The sequence below is a fragment of the Alternaria atra genome (genome assembly GCF_907166805.1).
Source record: "Alternaria atra isolate CS162 genome assembly, contig: 37, whole genome shotgun sequence".
Taxonomy (NCBI): Eukaryota; Fungi; Ascomycota; class Dothideomycetes; order Pleosporales; family Pleosporaceae; genus Alternaria; species Alternaria atra.
In genome coordinates, this window is record NW_025091336.1 from 85,697 (window position 1) to 102,799 (window position 17,103).

The 17,103-nt window shown below is 52.0% G+C and overlaps 10 protein-coding genes across 10 annotated transcripts; 6 read left to right on the plus strand and 4 right to left on the minus strand.

Annotated features, from left to right (window-relative positions):
• Nucleotides 1-102: 102 nt before the first annotated feature.
• Nucleotides 103-1,011, minus strand: ALTATR162_LOCUS11754 (uncharacterized protein; the record flags this gene model as incomplete). Its single annotated transcript, XM_043319396.1, has 2 exons — nucleotides 103-489; nucleotides 691-1,011. The coding sequence occupies 2 exons, from the start codon at nucleotides 1,009-1,011 to the stop codon at nucleotides 103-105; spliced, it is 708 nt and encodes a 235-aa protein (XP_043175331.1).
• A 1,329-nt stretch (nucleotides 1,012-2,340) lies between these two features.
• On the plus strand, nucleotides 2,341-3,484 carry ALTATR162_LOCUS11755 (uncharacterized protein; the record flags this gene model as incomplete). Its single annotated transcript, XM_043319397.1, has 4 exons — nucleotides 2,341-2,470; nucleotides 2,561-2,574; nucleotides 2,636-2,692; nucleotides 2,744-3,484. The coding sequence occupies 4 exons, from the start codon at nucleotides 2,341-2,343 to the stop codon at nucleotides 3,482-3,484; spliced, it is 942 nt and encodes a 313-aa protein (XP_043175332.1).
• A 1,047-nt stretch (nucleotides 3,485-4,531) lies between these two features.
• Nucleotides 4,532-5,869, plus strand: ALTATR162_LOCUS11756 (uncharacterized protein; the record flags this gene model as incomplete). Its single annotated transcript, XM_043319398.1, has 7 exons — nucleotides 4,532-4,576; nucleotides 4,647-4,757; nucleotides 4,810-4,897; nucleotides 4,951-5,413; nucleotides 5,462-5,606; nucleotides 5,671-5,807; nucleotides 5,866-5,869. 7 exons carry the CDS (start codon nucleotides 4,532-4,534, stop codon nucleotides 5,867-5,869), a joined length of 993 nt encoding a protein of 330 aa, XP_043175333.1.
• A 533-nt stretch (nucleotides 5,870-6,402) lies between these two features.
• ALTATR162_LOCUS11757 (uncharacterized protein) lies at nucleotides 6,403-7,239 on the plus strand (the record flags this gene model as incomplete). The annotated part of the gene is made up of 2 exons (XM_043319399.1): nucleotides 6,403-6,773; nucleotides 6,834-7,239. The coding sequence occupies 2 exons, from the start codon at nucleotides 6,403-6,405 to the stop codon at nucleotides 7,237-7,239; spliced, it is 777 nt and encodes a 258-aa protein (XP_043175334.1).
• A 394-nt stretch (nucleotides 7,240-7,633) lies between these two features.
• On the plus strand, nucleotides 7,634-9,454 carry ALTATR162_LOCUS11758 (uncharacterized protein; the record flags this gene model as incomplete). Its single annotated transcript, XM_043319400.1, has 1 exon — nucleotides 7,634-9,454. One exon carries the CDS (start codon nucleotides 7,634-7,636, stop codon nucleotides 9,452-9,454), a length of 1,821 nt encoding a protein of 606 aa, XP_043175335.1.
• A 724-nt stretch (nucleotides 9,455-10,178) lies between these two features.
• ALTATR162_LOCUS11759 (uncharacterized protein) lies at nucleotides 10,179-12,366 on the plus strand (the record flags this gene model as incomplete). The annotated part of the gene is made up of 4 exons (XM_043319401.1): nucleotides 10,179-10,224; nucleotides 10,272-10,760; nucleotides 10,810-11,572; nucleotides 11,628-12,366. The coding sequence occupies 4 exons, from the start codon at nucleotides 10,179-10,181 to the stop codon at nucleotides 12,364-12,366; spliced, it is 2,037 nt and encodes a 678-aa protein (XP_043175336.1).
• A 430-nt stretch (nucleotides 12,367-12,796) lies between these two features.
• ALTATR162_LOCUS11760 (uncharacterized protein) lies at nucleotides 12,797-13,642 on the plus strand (the record flags this gene model as incomplete). Its single annotated transcript, XM_043319402.1, has 1 exon — nucleotides 12,797-13,642. One exon carries the CDS (start codon nucleotides 12,797-12,799, stop codon nucleotides 13,640-13,642), a length of 846 nt encoding a protein of 281 aa, XP_043175337.1.
• A 2-nt stretch (nucleotides 13,643-13,644) lies between these two features.
• Nucleotides 13,645-14,844, minus strand: ALTATR162_LOCUS11761 (uncharacterized protein; the record flags this gene model as incomplete). Its single annotated transcript, XM_043319403.1, has 1 exon — nucleotides 13,645-14,844. The coding sequence occupies one exon, from the start codon at nucleotides 14,842-14,844 to the stop codon at nucleotides 13,645-13,647; it is 1,200 nt and encodes a 399-aa protein (XP_043175338.1).
• Nucleotides 14,845-15,273: 429 nt separating this feature from the next.
• Nucleotides 15,274-16,211, minus strand: ALTATR162_LOCUS11762 (uncharacterized protein; the record flags this gene model as incomplete). The annotated part of the gene is made up of 2 exons (XM_043319404.1): nucleotides 15,274-16,028; nucleotides 16,076-16,211. The coding sequence occupies 2 exons, from the start codon at nucleotides 16,209-16,211 to the stop codon at nucleotides 15,274-15,276; spliced, it is 891 nt and encodes a 296-aa protein (XP_043175339.1).
• Nucleotides 16,212-16,573: 362 nt separating this feature from the next.
• ALTATR162_LOCUS11763 (uncharacterized protein) lies at nucleotides 16,574-17,042 on the minus strand (the record flags this gene model as incomplete). The annotated part of the gene is made up of 3 exons (XM_043319405.1): nucleotides 16,574-16,694; nucleotides 16,754-16,843; nucleotides 16,900-17,042. 3 exons carry the CDS (start codon nucleotides 17,040-17,042, stop codon nucleotides 16,574-16,576), a joined length of 354 nt encoding a protein of 117 aa, XP_043175340.1.
• Between the last annotated feature and the right edge of the window lie 61 nt (nucleotides 17,043-17,103).

Here is a 17,103-nt window from a genome sequence, read left to right on the forward strand (position 1 = left end):
AGAGTGAACTCGATATCCAGAATAGAATATACCATCCATCCAGTTGGCCAGAACACGAACCAATCCGGCATATGTTGAGCCAGACTGTGAACTAGGCAAATCTCAAGGCTTGACGACCTTGCCTTTGTTTCGCTTTGCCATCATGGCCTTGTAGTGAGCCTTCTTGCCACTCGCCTTGGATGTCTGTATATCCTCGTACTTCCGCTTGAAACGGCCAGTGTCCTGTTCCTGGGCGATGACCTCCTCCAACATGGTCTGCTTGCGCTCCTTGTTCTTCAGACGGCTGCTGTAGAACTCGGTGGCGCCTTCGATGATAGTACCGACTTGTGAGAATGCGGGAACGTCGTTCTTTTTGTTGTCCTTCTTGTAGTGACGCTTCGGATCAAGTACGTTCCTCATCTTGAGCAGCTGCAGGTCTCGGCGCAGTTCTGGGGTAAGATCGGTCTTGGGCAAATTGAACCATTGTGAACCAGCCGTGGCCTTCTTCTCCTGTAGAAAGCTGTTAGCATTGCGACTGACAACTTGCAAAGTAACAGTTGAACAAAGTAATGCCTCAGTGTAACTATGATATAATGGAGCCTCAGTGGGGCAGGAAGGCAACCAAGACGGCGCCCGAGTCTGCTCAGCTAAAAGATTTGGGATGGATATCATCACCGGCATGTGAATGCATGGATTGTGGCTTGAACGTACCTCTTGCTTCTGCTTCTTGATCTGGAGCGGATCCTCAATCTTTTTGATGCCGTTAGCCAAAGCCTGTTGCTTCTTGTCGACGAGCTTGGAGTGATCTAGGCGCGTGATGTTGCCGTCAGTCTTCTCGTAAGTATCGGCAATATGGCCGGGCAGCAGCTTGGGCAGCCTGAACGGAGCATCCGACTTGCTCGCGGGCGGCGCAGTGGCTGCCTTTGCGCGCATGCGGACAGCAGCTTCATTAAGCAGCTCCCGTATTTGCTCATCCGAGAGATCCTCATCGGTGTCCTCAGCGAGGAGCGGCTGGTGCGTTGGCAACTCCATGTTGGCGTTGACAGGGAAAAGCAGTGGGAAAATTCAAAGTCGAACTTTTTGAGAAGCTCGGACGCACTGGCCACTTCGGCAGCGCTAACCGTTTCGACTGCGTTGCGCTCCGACCGAAGTCCCGTTCGCGCAGTCTCGCATCGTCATGCGCATTTCAGTGCAGTTGGGGTTGGAACATCTCCACTTGTGCTGCTATGCTAGTGCTACCCTGCTTTCTCGGCATCTTCTACAGCGCTCAAACTTGCTCCGATCGTTCGCATCCGCCACGTCAAGCCCCCTTGATGAAGCGTTCAAGTCAGCTTCACTCCTGTGCCGTCAGCGTTTGACATATTGTCTTATGACGCGTGCTCGCATATTCTGGCGCGCTCGAAAGAATCGAATGATGAACAACTCATCGCTGGCATGGCCCGGTGTCTACGAGGCCAATCAAAAAGCGCCGTCCTGACCAATGGCGCTCATGTCCCCCATGCTCCTCTCCAGCTGGGGCGGGATGATGTTCGGCTCTCTAGCGTGGTGCCTCGATGTGAAGTGTGCTGCCCTAGTAGCCTGTGCCCGTCTAGGCATGGGCTACGATGGGCTCGAGTCTTGCGCCGCATGGAGATTGAATTGTGACGGGGGCGGCAGGAACATTGCGTCGCTACTGTGCTGTCACCCTGTCGGGCCTTGTAAAGAAATGTGGTGCGACGTGCATATTACGCATATAAGCATGGCTGGAATGGCGATCGCAGCGTCTTCTTCTGTGAAAGAGGCTCTAGCATGAGAGATACTACGTCAGAACATCGAGTCAAACTTGCACCTGCCCTATACTGCAGCTCCCCTTCGCCAGCATCTCTACATAATTCTCCGCGTACCTGAGTAACGTTGGGGCCCTTGCTTAGCTGTGGTTCGTTGACTCGTTGGAAACCCACCAACCAAGCATCAACTTCGCGAACATATTCTCGTGCTGGAATTTGATTCGTCGAACCGGAGCATAGGTCAGTCGCGCCCTTGATCCAACCTCATGAGAGTTGGTGCAATGGAATAATACAGAGTAATGCTCATTCACCATGGCAGGCCGCACACAGCAACGCCCTCGCGCCGCAAAAGACAGGTACCTACGCCTGCCCCGCCCACCTGGGCCCGGCCACTCAGACCGCACCTTTGACGGAATCACGACCTCGCCTTCCTCTCACAACACGCCCACCACGAGACCTTGAGCAGCCATTGGGTGTCGCGCGTCCCTCTCTGCACCATCCCGCGACCTAGGAACAGCTATTGTCATCCAGACCCGCCTCGGACTGACGCAGACCCTGTCCACCGCGTAACACTTGCGCAACCCAGCCCCAAGCCATGGATCAAGTCAACCTCCAGGGTCACGGCCAGCAGAAGATGCGCCAGCAGCCTCAGCAAGCCGCCCCTCGCAAATACGATGGCCAGCAGGGCAACCCTCTCTACGATCCTCAGCAAGGCGGCCACTATGGTAAGTCTGTCTGTCCTGAGCCGCATCTCACGCGACGCGGCTCTGGCTGTCGCATTCACAATGAGGTCCTGTGCTAACTCTACATCGCAGGCGCGTCTGCAGCCGTATGTTGTCTTTGCGCATCCGCGCCTCCTGCCTACTTCTAGCCGCTGATGTTTGGTCCAGATTGCCGCGCAAAACCACGCTCCGGATCCGCAGCTGTTCACCGGTTCCTGGCAGAACGTACGCGCTTAGTTCCGTCATGGCCACGACCACACAAGCTGACGACTATAGGTCAACCAAGGACTTACCGGTAACTACCGCGACATCCTGAACACATACTGGCAGCAACAGGTCACGAAGCTCGAGACGGACGAACATGACTACAAGCTCCACCAGCTCCCACTTGCTCGGATCAAGAAGGTCATGAAGGCCGATCCCGAGGTCAAGATGATCTCAGCCGAAGCTCCGATCCTTTTCGCCAAAGGTTGTGACATCTTCATCACCGAGCTTACCATGCGCGCCTGGATCCATGCAGAGGAAAACAAACGTCGCACTCTTCAACGCTCCGATATCGCATCGGCCCTGTCAAAGTCGGACATGTTCGATTTCCTCATAGACATCGTCCCCCGCGAAGAGGCTCATCCTCACAAGAGGAGCGCAGGACAGAACGCAGCTGTCCAATCGTCCGCAGCAGTTGTACCTCCCGGTGGAATGCCCCAGCCGGTACACGCTCAGCATTCCATGGCTCCGCCAGACTACGGTATGCCCCAGCATCTAGCACAGCAGGAGGATTACCAGCAACCTCCCATGTACCCAGGCCCGGTGCAAGGCGATCCCCGAGCCTATGCGCAACAGCCCATGTTCGATCCCAATGTCTACACTGGATACCCCATGGGTCAGCAACCGCAGATGTACACAGTTGGCCAACGCGGGCCTGACCCAAATGCGGGCGATCCACAGGGCTATGGTCGCTATGGAGAGGCTGATCCTGACGATGACGCACAAGGCGAGCGGGTCGATGCCGATAATTAGAATCGAGCAAGTATTTTTGCTCGGGATATCCCGCTCCATGGAGGAATAACTAAGAGCAGACTATGTTCAGATGGGCTCTTAGGCTTCTCTATGACAGAATTTGATATGGCGTTTAGGTGTAGTGTTTCGGAACGGCCGCGGATCGGCTACTTTGCGGCAGCCTCACAAGCAGATATCCTTTGATAGAGTAACAGCTAGCTCCTACAATCGTCATGTTCATTCATCAACAGTACAGTGAAGCGTGCATTCGCGGCCTCGGCGCGGAAGTGGAAACGTCGTTAGCAGCATCCCGATCCGCTCCGGCAACTAGACTGGCTGAACATGACCTCGGTCAGCCAGGGTTCAAGATCCACATCACATCATGTCCTGAAGATCTATGCACGAAGAGATGGTACCCAGACACTCTAGCATCTAACGAGCCGGGTGAGTGAATTGCTGTTGTCGATGATCGGCAACTCAGAGACTATTTGTTATTCGACGCAAGGCTTCCCATACTTTCATAAGCGGCCGAACTACTACTTACCGTACGCGGGCTAACAAACCATCTTCTCCAGCCTATGGGTCTGTACCTGCATTCAACTAGCGGACATCCGACCTGTTCCGATCCCTCGAGACACCGAGGCTCATGGTTGCGTGCTTGGCTGTCACGGGGGAAGTATGAAGATGCGCTCCAAGATCCAATATATCAACTCAACCATTTCTGGATGTGAGGCTGAATTTCTCTACCAAGACCTCAACAAGCACCCACGAAACTAAAAGTGTCAGAAAGCTAATTAGCCAGACTGCACGGGAGAGCATTAGACTGCCATTAGCTTGAAGCGTATCCCAGACATATTCCCGCCGGTACCCCGCGCCTGGCCCGTGCTCCCACCCACCCCACCTTCCTGGATCCAACAGAACGGGCGCGTGGTGTGCAGCTCCTACCTACTTTACTCCAAGCCACCTCCTGCTTTCTTTTCTCTCACCGACTCTTCAATTCCCCTCTCACTCCCTCTTCTCAGCGACCACCTTTACAACAACCCCATCTTTTCAACAACTTCTATCACAATGGTCAAAGCCGTAGTAGCCGGAGCTGCAGGAGGCATTGGACAGGTACGAGCCCGAGAGTACCGCAAGGACTTGCATCCCCACATTGCAGCTGGTACTGACTTGTTCTCGACAGCCCCTCTCTCTGCTCCTCAAGTCCTGCCAACACGTAACTGAGCTCGCCCTCTACGATGTCGTAAACACACCAGGTGTCGCTGCCGATCTCTCGCACATCTCGACCCCAGCAGTATGAGCTAGCTCTAGCCCCGCATATACACGAAGATACTGAAGGTGGATAGACTGTCACAGGTTTCTTGCCCAAGGACGATGGTCTTCAAAACGCCCTGACCGGCGCTGACGTTGTTGTCATTCCTGCCGGTATTCCTCGTATGTCGGACCTATACTATTACTGTGATAGCCAGAAGCTAATGGGTGCTCAGGCAAGCCGGGTATGACCCGTGATGATCTCTTCAAGATCAACGCTGGTATCGTACAGGGTCTCATCGAGGGTGTTGCCAAGTACTGCCCCAAGGCGTTTGTCCTTGTCATCTCCAACCCCGTCAACTCGACCGTCCCCATTGCCGCCGAGGTCCTCAAGAAGGCAGGCGTCTTCGACCCCAAGAGGCTGTTCGGTGTCACCACCCTGGATGTCGTCCGTGCCGAGACCTTCGTTGCTGAGATCACCGGCGAGAAGAACCCCGGAAACCTGAACATCCCCGTCATTGGTGGTCACTCGGGAGAGACCATCGTTCCTCTTTTCAGCCAGTCAAAGCCAAGTGTCAACATCCCAGCTGACAAGTTGGATGCTCTTGTCAACCGTGTTCAGTTCGGTGGTGACGAGGTCGTCAAGGCAAAGGAGGGCGCTGGTTCAGCCACTCTTTCCATGGCTTACGCCGGATACCGGTAGGCTCCATCCGCCAACCCTTACGTGCTCCAGCTAACCACGGACAGTTTCGCCGAGAAGGTCATCAAGGCCTCCAAGGGCGAGAAGGGCATCGTCGAGCCCAGCTATGTCTACCTCCCTGGTGTCCAGGGCGGAGATGCCATTGCCAAGGCCACCGGTCTTGACTTCTTCTCCGTACCTATTGAGCTTGGTGTAAGTAGACGCCAAAATCTTCACCCCCTGCTTGCGTCCGTAACAAAGCTGATTCTCTTCATAGCCCGGCGGTGCCGAGAAGGCCATCGACGTCGTTAGCAGCGCCAACGACCAAGAGAAGAAGCTCCTCCAGGCCTGCTACGATGGCCTGAAGGGCAACATCAGCAAGGGCGTCGAGTTCGTCGCGAACCCTCCTGCCAAGTGAGTGTACTCAGATGTCGGTAGCGCTTGACCGCAAGCTCATGTGCGCCGTCCGCAGATAGACTGTAAGCCGCCATGAAGCGAATGAGAGATGACACTATGAGAACATGTCTCGGAACGTGCATGAATCTACGCCGATCTGAGCAAAAATATGAATGATTTGACGATACCATACCATGAACTATCAAAGTGATGTGCATCATTATGTGGGCATCGCTTTCCTGACTACTAACCATGACATGTGGTGATGTTGACGGGAAGTCATGGCTTGTCGAGCCCATGACATCGTGCACCCTTGTAACGGGATCGACCGCGGCTCTAAGCAACGCACGTCTAGACTCCAACACCAACACCAACACACCCCAATAGACTCTACACTCCGCCTCAAGCTGCAACTACACACCCTTGGCCTGACAACTAACGCTAAACATCGGCGAAAGTTGAAATACCGTATATATCCAGCCCGCCGCTGCAACCCGCACTACATCGAAGCGCGCGCATCTTCATCGCGCACAAACCGACTCCTACCACCATCCGTGGACCAAGCTACCCCGTAACTCGTCTGAGGGCATAAACACACAAACCGCTCTACAAAATGGCGCAAACCAATCCTTCCGCGCCCAACGAACCCTCCACATCCTACGTCGACCCCACGTTCTCACTAGTGAATACATCATGTCTTGATCTCCTACTCATAGAGCTCGTACCCATGGCATACCGCATAACAGCCGATCTCGCCGCACGAGAAGAGGAGTGGATACATGGGTCGTCGGCCACAAAGCCAAAGCGATTATCAGGCACTAGCAATGACGCGTCAAGCACAGCAGCAGGCACAGCAAGAGGGACGGATGGTGGGCCGGTGGGTGGAGGAGGCACTGCAACGGTCGATGAAGAAGAAGCAAGAGAAGCTGTATTTCATCGACTAGAGAACTTGGGGTATAGGGTGGGATTGGGTGTTGTTGAACGGTACGTCTGCCCCTCAAGTCTTACTCGGGCGCTCGAGATCATTGCTAACATTCGGCACAGATTCTCCCGAGATGCACCTCGACCGACAACACCTCTCGACTGCATAAAATTCCTATGCAAAGACCTCTGGACGCTCCTCTTCAGAAAGCAGATTGATAATCTCAAGACCAACCACCGTGGCATCTACGTCCTCACGGACAATACATTCAAACCCCTCGGCCGCATGTCATTCGATACCAAGAAATACGATGCCGCTATGCAAGCAGCACTAGTAGCACAAACAGGCGACGTAGCGCTGGGACGGGATGCGAACAGTCAGGCCAGGGTCCAGCCATTCCTGTACTTCCCAGCTGGCCTGATAAGAGGCTGTCTTGCAAGCTTGGGCATACAAGCGACGGTCACGGCGGAGAGTGCTGCATTGCCCGGTGCTACATTCCAGATCCGGACTGCGGGGGCGAAGACATGAGAGAATGGGCGGGGCGGTATACCATCTGTATTTCAGCGGCATTATGCGGCGTTGTGGGATCCTGGCCAGTCGGTATATACCGAACAGCCACTATACCGCCAGGAACAACTGGATTCAAAAAACGATATCTCAGGTTCATACGTAGTTATCCGCATGGCCACCCTATCGTACGGCGACTACAGTGAAGATAAAAAAACATCGGCCGAGCACACCGATCATAGCTAGTGCACCCGTACTTTCTAATCATTGTTGCTTTGCAGTTAGGTCAGCCCCCAAATGAACGCCATGTGGTCTTGGCAGCCTTCGCATCTTCAGCCTGGTATGAAACCCACAACATTACCGTTTGAATTGCAGAGTCTGTCGATTTTCTCAGAATTTAGGCTGATAGCTGAACATGCCCTCTCCTAATGATGCGAAGAAGACGCCGTGGTGGCCTCTCGCAATTAAGAGCCAACACATACACACTTGCATCAGCCTCGTTTACAAACTGATAACCACCCACACACGCGCATTCCTCTTGTTCATCCTCATCCCCCTGGTTTCAGCCCAAGCACCCGTCTCAGATCTCACACAATATCCCAGTGGTCTAGCCAGCATCGCTGTAGTATGCTACTATGCTATTGCTTCCGACAAGGACAATCTTCCACACCGGAGACGGACAGCGGGATTCGGAGCGGAAAATCTTGCGAGAGATCTTGCATACGGACCGAGGAAGAAGAGAGATGCAAAGATCAAGGGGATCACTTTCACGAGGAAGAAGGGCACAAGTCAAAGGACTGCTTGGCAGGTCAGGGTTGTTGGGGATAAAGTCCGCCGGACTGAGAAGACTGTTCCGATCCTCAACCGAACGCGTCTGCTTGAGAAGTACGTGGCGGCGCTCGGAGATCTGTCCGAGGAGAGTCGAAAGGCTATGCAAGTCCGATCTGGTTTCAGGGATAAAGGCATGTGGCTGGTAGCAGCGGCAGCTTTCTATCAAATCGTCAATGGGCTTGAGGATGATGAGGCTAAGGAGCTATTGGAGCGTTGTGAGAGCTGCAAGAACGATGAGAAGGAAATGCGAAAGATATATGAAAAGTTGAGGCTATGCATCGCAGAAAAAACCAACGCCGTCGAGATGCCGGATATCTCCAAGATCACTGGAAAACGAACGCCTGAGTTGAAGAAGTTATATGTTTCCGCCGATACTTGGGAAGGGGGTGGGAGGCCAGCATGGATCAGCTGCGATCAATTTATCAAAGTCTTTGGTCATTGCGCTGGCTTTTCGTACGGCGAATTGTTAGCTGCGGCTCATTATAAGCTCGAGGATACTCCATGGTCCGGATGTTTGTACATTGAATTCCTGGAGGAACTCAACAACGCGGCTACTGAAGATGAGATTTCTGCTGCGATGGCCAAAACACTCAAGGAATGTGTCTTCTACGAGAGAGCATGCGACGTACGTGTATGGGGCCACCGCTTCGGAGATTACATGGCTTCACTGGTCTCCGGATGTCTCATCGCCTGTCTAGTCTCGCTCGGTTCGACGTGTGGCACTTGGGTAGCCGTCACTGCGTCTGCGGTTGCAGATCCTAAACCTGTTAGTGGGCCTAGTTCAGCTGCATGGGGCTATCCTGTTCAACGTCTCGCTCACTTCGAAGCTCGCTCTCGGTCTAACTCTCCGCAGCCGAGAGGATGTGTATGTCTAAAGTCAACGTCGGCATGGAAGAGTTTTAGAGGTGGCGTAGAGCAGGATTGGTGCTATCAAGTCGCTTCTGGACTTATCAGTCTGGCTGTTCTTATTGCTAAATATCCTCTTCGGTCTACGCTTGGTTTTGGTCCGTTCGCTGCGCCTCAGGTCTGGGTTACGTGGCTGGGCATTGTAGCTGCGGGTTTGGGTACGCTTATCACCATTCAAATACCATTGTGGGCAATCCGCGACGGCAGAAAGTGGAGCACTGTACACGGGCTGGTTCTACTTACTGCCGAAATTACAACTTTCATCTTAAGAGTGATATGGTTCACCAGACGAGATACAGTAGAGAGCCAAGCTGTGAGAAGCTTCTGGATGGCTGACGCTATAGCATGGTTTCATAACGTGGTTGGTAGTTTGTTTAGTATACATCTAAACGAGAGTACGGAATATCCGGTTACAGGCTGGCTATGGCCTACGACATGGCTTTTGGCCGTGGCTACGGCTGGTGCTGGGGTTCCGAGGAAATTACCCCCGGCGAAGTAATGGGATGTATACCAAACACAACCTATCGCCCATCTTCACGAGGAACAGCAAGGAGTTTCACAATCTCCAAATCTACCTTATCGTGACTCCAATTGGAGTTGTTAGGTCTCTCCAACTCCTCACCCCGGTGATTCGTCGTTCGCGGGGTAGATTGCTAACCGAGCAAGGGGTTTATCAACCGTTCTACGTACATCCTCTGCCGCTTTCAGCAGCTACTTCCTTGCCCTAAACATGACATCACGGCCTTAGCAACAAGCATCTGTCAGCGGCTGGTCTACCACTAGTATGTTTCTTATCTCAACTTGACCAAGGGTTATCGGAGACATCGTCGCTTTGAAAGCGTTCTACACAGCCTGAGGACGTCGCAGCTGGGCTAATGGAGTGTACATACTATTCGTCATGGGTCATTACATGCGGAGGTTACTTAGCCCTGGCTTATCGCACGAGGTGCCCATGTCGTACCGTTGGATCGTCGCTGCACTTACTATCCTGCAACACGTCTTGCCTATCACGCCAATGGGTGCTCAGTATCATGTCGTGCAATCGCCGCGGAAACGCCGTAGGCGGCGAACTACTCCTTGACCATCGCGGCAGTATCAATGAGAACCCTGCCCAGTATTTGGAGTCAGAACGGCTTTAAAGCATATGTTAATATAATCCATCTCCTGGGAACGGAAGACTGGAGGATCTCCATCTTTCACATCAATTCGTTGTAGCTTTGAATATGGCAGACACGACAAAGGTACCTCTCCCAGTAGGAGCCGGCTATGGTATGTCTATCCTAATCCTATTTAATACTCACAATTAACACATGTAGGCGTCGTCGTGGGAATCGGCTTCTTCTTCGCCTTCCTCATGATGGGAATCTCCTGGCTCCAAAACAGATATACCCGCTACTCAACCCAATCATCCGAAGAGTTCAACACTGCCTCTCGCTCCGTCAAACCCGGTCTCATCGCATCTGGTATCGTCTCGGCATGGACCTGGGCTGCCACTTTGCTCCAGTCCTCCACGGTAGCCTACCAATACGGTGTCGCAGGGCCGTTTTGGTACGCAGCTGGAGCTACAGTTCAGATTCTCATGTTCTCGATCCTGGCATGCAAGGTCAAACAAAACGCGCCGAGATGTCATACGTACCTTGAGATTGTGAAAGCAAGATATGGAACTGTGGCGCACCTGGTGTTTATGGTGTTTGCCTTTGTGACGAATATTTTGGTAGGCAGTCAGCTTTTGCTGGGTGGTAGTGCGGTTGTTACGAGCTTGACGGGTATGCCAGTTTATGCTGCTGTATTTTTGATTCCGGTGGGTAAGTACAGTTTGAGAAGTTTATGTTGAAGGGGTGCTAACAGGGATAGGTGTCTGTGCATATGTTATTCTTGGTGGTCTACGAGCGACTTTTATCTGCGACTACAGCCATACCTTGATCCTCATGATCATCATCCTCTACTTCATGTTCAACGCGTACGCTGTCAGTCCTCTGATCGGCTCACCCAGCGAAATGTACGAGTTGCTCAAGAAAGCTGGAACCCAGCGCCCGATCGAAGGAAACCATAACGGTTCATACGTTACCTTGAAGTCAAACTTTGGTTTGATCTTCGGTGTCATCCAACTTTGCTCTGGGTCCGGAACTGTGTTCCTTGATCAAGCCTACTGGCAGCGTGCAATCGCTTCGAAGCCATCGACTGCCGTACGCGCTTATCTGCTAGGAGGAATCGCCTGGTTCGCCATTCCCTTTGGCTTTTCAACGACGCTTGGTCTCGCGGCTGTGGCGCTCACGGACAACCCACGATTCCCTACATATCCTGAGGTACCTACCTCGGGGCAGATCTCATCAGGCCTGGCCGCTGCCTTTGCTGCGGAGACGTTGATGGGGCAAGGAGGTGCCGTTGCATTGCTGGTGGTTCTCTTTATGGCAGTCACATCATGCGCATCTGCAGAACTCATCGCCGTCTCCTCGCTCCTAACTTTCGACGTTTACAAGGCCTACATCTCGCCCAAAGCCTCGCCGAAGCAGCTGGTCTTCGTTTCGCACCTCATGATTTGCGCATTCGGATTGATCATGTCTGTATTTGCTTGCATCTGGAATGCGGCTTCAATCGACCTTGGGTGGTTATTCCTGCAAGTCTTCTCCCATTCCGATATCGTTTCGTTACTCGTTACTAACATGTTGAAGTGTCATGGGCCTCCTGATCGGCGGTGCCGTCTTCCCAACCGCCTTCGCCATAACATGGCGAAAGCAAACCAAAGTTGGCGCTATATCTGGCTGTCTCTCCGGCCTTGCCGCAGGTCTCACTGCATGGCTAGCAACAGCGAAGAGCTACTACGGTGAAATCACTGTGGAGACTACGGGCATGTCCTATCCCACCTTAGCCGGTAACTTGGCAGCCATCATGACCGGACTTATCGTAACGACCACAATCACCTTGATCAAGCCAGACAATTTCGATTGGGAGATCACTCGTGCTATTAACGCCGTGGTGACTGATGGCGTGAACCAAGACATCGCTTCAACACCTAGAGATGCTTCTACACCCGAACTCTCCGACTCTGGCGAGAAGAAGATCGCGACAGACGCCACGACGCAACCCGAGGCAGCCGTAGCGGAGCTGCCGCCTCATCTCGCGCCTACGACAGAAGAAGAAGACGACCCTTCGACACTACGCCGCGCCTTCAAACTCGCCTGCATTTCCGCGTTCGTGTTAACCTTCATTCTTGACTTCCTGCTTCCCATGCCCATGTTCTTCTCACATTACATCTTCTCCAAGGGCTTCTTCACCGGATGGGTGGTGGTCAGCTTTATTTGGGTGTTTGCTAGTAGTGCGATTAGTTGTTTGTTGCCAATCTGGGAGACAAGAGGGAGTTTCGCAAAGTTATTTAGGAAGATTGGCGAGGATTTTAGGAAGAGAGGTTGAGAATTGGATTCTAGGTCGTGGGGTGGTTCATTCATATTACTCTGCATTTGGATAGAATGGATTTTCAGATAAATAAAATTGGAAGTTTGCTTGAAATTAAATTCTGAGATGAGGCTGAAAGTAGCTGTCTCACTTGTCGCAAAATGGACTGAACTGGACGATAAAGTATTTGACAAGGTAATGACCATAGTATCCTCTGCGCTATCAAAACAAGGTTGCTACATGGTCCTTGATTACAACGTCTCCACCAAGTATTTTCAGATAGATCAAAATATGGTAGGTCGCCCTTACGCCCTTCCTAAACCATGGTACTACTAGCTTACAACTCATCGCCAGATCCTCTAGCACATCTTTCTCAAACAACACACACTCCCTTGTTCTCTCTGCTCAAAATACAAAGAACAACACGAAGACATCCTTGCCTATCACGATGGGAAAGCGCAAACCCCATCTCGCAGGCCGACCTCCAAAGAAGACGGTAGATGCAGAGGGAGAACAAGAGCAGGGAACAGTATTTTTCTACATGCCCAAAGAAAAGCCATATGGTGTATTTTGCCAATGGCATATAAGTCCATTCAGTGTACCTGTCGCATCACTACAATGGCTCGTCGACATGGCACCTTCACCACCACCGCCTCCAACACAATCGTCTCCTTCATCAAAACCTCCCAACATAGAACCCTCTCCGCCCCCACCCACACCATCAACTATTTTGTCTACCTACGCCACCATCACCACCTCATCCAACCCATCCATATCCTTCACCTGCGCCGAACAATCCTACATGTTTTGCAAAGCCCTCTATTTCTCCGATGCCAATACTGCCCGCCTCATTCTCTCTACTCCAGATCCAAAAACGCAGAAGAAACACGGTCAGAAAGTCAAGAACTTCAATTTTCACCAGTGGGGACAAGTTAAGAATCGGGTTGCTAGAGTCGGGAATTGGTACAAGTACACGGATGGATGTGGAAATGGAAAGGGAGGTGGGAACAGACATATGAGGAGCTTGTTGTTAGGAACACAAGGCAGAGAATTAGCGGAAGCGGGTCGAAGGGACAGGATTTGGGGGATTGGGTATAAAGCTGACGAAGCTGACCTCTATCGAGAGTTCTGGGGAGAGAATCTGCTGGGAGAGTGCTTGATGAATGCTAGGGATAGGATCATCAAGTTTGGAAAGAGGTCTTTAGAGGAGACTGTAGATTGGGAGTGGGATGGATCGTTAGAAGAGGAAGAGGTGTGCCAATGGCCTGTTGGTGTTCAAGTCCCAGAAGAATAGGGTTAGAGTTCTTCGGCCTCTCCATCTACCTTTGCTTTCCCAGGCCCCTCTCTCTCCAAATCTTCAACTACCAAATTCGCTACTATGAGATGCCCCTTTGGCCTCAGATGGAAAACTCTCTTATAACTGTCCGGCAGCAACCAATGAATCGAATCGCCCAACCACCCTTCTCCCTTAACTCCTCCTATTCCCGTCTTATTCACAAACCCCTTATCAGGATCAAACGTCCAATCCGGATGTCCCTCAAGTGCCTTATTGATATCCCTCGCAATGCCACCTTGGAACGAGTGTTTCGGTACATCATCGCCAGTGTGATTCTGCAGCGCAGTCTGGTTCTCGCCTATATCGACAGTGTTCCACTCGTAAAATACAAGGCCGAGACGATTGGGATCGGGTTCTTGGACATCTTTTTCGCAGTATCGGCCGTGTGCTGCAGAGATGTGTACGTCGTAGTCGATGAAACGGACGTTTGGACCAGCGTCGCTCACGGCTTTGTGCAGGATGGTATTGACAGAGTGGACCATGTCGTTCAACTCCCTTCTGAGTTCGCGCTTGAGATACTGTTTCGTCCACTCCACGTCTTTCCATACTGCCCAGGTAACGTTATCGCATATTTCGTCGTCGGTGCCGAAGAACCCTGCGTAGCCAGTGTAGTAGATGACGCCATACTCTTGGTTCATCTTCGGTTTCGCAGCTTCAATGAGCAGTGTAGCGTTATGATAAAGTTCTGTTTCATTCGCGATCCTCGCCCGTGCTTCATCGATCGCTCGTCGACAGGAGTCCTCGGCTGACATGTAGAACTGGTAAACACAATTACTTAGTATGGGTGTTAGCCCGATATCGTTCCCGCCGGCGGACATGGTGAGCAAGTCTAGGTTGTCCTGCAAAACAGGGATCTGCTTCTCGAGGACCTCGGTACTTGTGGCGCCGGAACAGGCAAGGAACTGATGTGTTCGATTGGGGTTATCACCGAGAAGAGAGGTGTGGAGGATGTTCGGGTAGGACTGTGCATATCGCGAACAGAGCCAGTCAAGACGGTCTCCTGAACCGAGACCGGCGGAGTAAGAATCGCCTACCGAGGCGAAGCGTCGGATCCATGAGAACTTGGCGGTGGAATCAAGAAGCAGGGATTGTGGTGCATGATTGAAAGGGCTAAGAAAAGTGGTAGCTGAAAGCCACTTGTTGAGAGACGTAAGGAACATGGTGCCGCTAGCACTAGGAATATTTAGAAGGTTCCAGTGGAAAGTGAAATGGAAGTCCCTCCAAGGGTATCATCAGTTGGGAAAGCGACTCATTGCAGAAGAGCAAACATGTCAAGACATCTTTCTTATCGTCGTTGCCTTACCGTGCCGATGGGGCGTGGCAGTCACGTGCTGTAAGCTGAGCTCTCCATGCGCGAATCAAGGGCGCACGAGGTGATAATGGGACAACGAGTGGCTGAAATGAACGTTTTGCTCAACACCATCAACCTCATAGATTTAATCCAACTTACGGATGCAAAGCTTGGTGCATCGATTCATCCCAAGAGTTAGGAGACCTACATCTTACGGAAGCTTGTGGTAGTACCCGTATCCGTACGCGCATATACATATGCATCGCTGAGCCTTCCGAATTGCTTGTTAGATAGGTCTTCATGAATTGAAAATCCTCGAATATAGCTTCTCGTGTCTTCCAACCCAAAGATCCATGACCGGCACACTCTGCCCCGCATCTTCTACTGTTTTGTCCCACCCCTCATCGACCAGCCCTCGTATTCTATCCTGTAACTCCGCGCTTGCCAGTACCGCTTGCGCTTGGTACGGCCCCATAACACTCGCTCTCACAGCCGCACTCACTACAGTCCGCGCGTGCGAGAAGAGGAACAAGTATGCGGCTTGTTGCAGCGGAACAGCCAGAATGCTCGTAACAAGTCCCCAAAGCGGCGCGAGATGCACGTTGATGTGTTCCGAAGCACGTAGGGCAGCGGAAAATGACGTTAGCGCTTTGATAGCAACTTCACTACTCATGGATCCGTTCATAGCATCTCGAGATGCATGGTCCTTGGGCGTGTTGTATTGCGTCCGAAAGCTTCGATCCCAAACAGCAAGTAACGCCCGTCCTTGTGCTATGCTCGCCCGTCGCGCAACAGTACATGGTGTGCTCGCGTCCATGTCATTGTCCAAAGTCTCGATGTCTTCTGGGTTGCGATAGCCTGCTAGGACGTACGGGAGCGATGTGCTTGCGAGGGTTGATAGCGATAAGCGGAGGAAGGTGTGGAACGCGGGTAACTGTGATGCCGACGGCGCCGACGGCTTGTGATGCGCGAGGTACGATTCCAATCCACTGCTGAAGGCAAATGAACCGAGTGGTAGGGCAGAGTCTGCGAGCAGCAGGAGGGCGTGCAGTGCTGCGCATGTTAACAGCTGTGGTGGCAGGCATGTCGCGATAACGGACCTGCGTCATTCGCTGGCGACGAGGGTGCCGCAGTGACATTGTCTTGATTCAGTCGGGCTTTCGCATCGTATAAACGTCTTTCGAGATCTTCTATCTCGTCTTGTAAAGCTTGTTGATCTGAAGACGGTCGTGTCATCGTGTGAGTCGGAACGAAGATGCGGCTAGAGTAGGGTACAACCTGCGGCTCGGCGACATTTCCGAACATAGACGAGTATCCATCCGGGCGCATGCATAGTCTTTACACATGCATAATCAAGTCTAGTCTGAATATAGTCACGTATCTTGACGTCGTTGTATTTCATCTCATCTCATCAAAATATGTAGTCATGATGGTCGTAATCATTTACCCGTATCCAGAACTCCAGAAAGACCAGCTGATCCAAAGGCACTTCAAAGCAGCCGGCATCAAAGCCACAGAAGGGGTATACATGAAGCCGTTGCGCCAAAGAAGAAAACCAATGCTTCACCCGCTGGGTGAGCGCGACTGTAACATCCTGATTAAGCGCTCTCTTCCTTTGCATTGCTCTTGGGAATATCGGCGAACATCAGTGTACTGCTGCCCTTGCTCGACTCGAAGTTCTTCGAGCTTGTCTTCTTAAATAGCGTCTGTGGCTTCGACCTACAAGTACGTTAACTCACGTTCCTTGTTCGTATATATGCAGTTGCAAAGCGACTTACTTCTTCATGGCGTGCTTGGTCTTGAAAGCCTTCAACTTCTGTGTAGCGGGGCTCATGATTTCATCCGACGGCGAAACAAACTTCTGCTCTCTAATACATCGTCAGCAATGCTAAGTGTGGCGGAATGTATGTGCAGGATAACTCACGGTTCGCTGCCAAGACGCGACTGCAGAACTTGACGATGATAGTCAAGGCTCTTGGTGTCCTTGTTTTCCAATCCTTTCCCTGGTGAAGACACAGGCTTGACTTGCGCGTTGGTGTCGCGAGGGGTGAGGATGTTGGAGGCCATTATTGTAAAGTAGTTGCAGTTGTAAAAGCGCGTATATTGGCTCAAAAGCTTCAGATTTGAT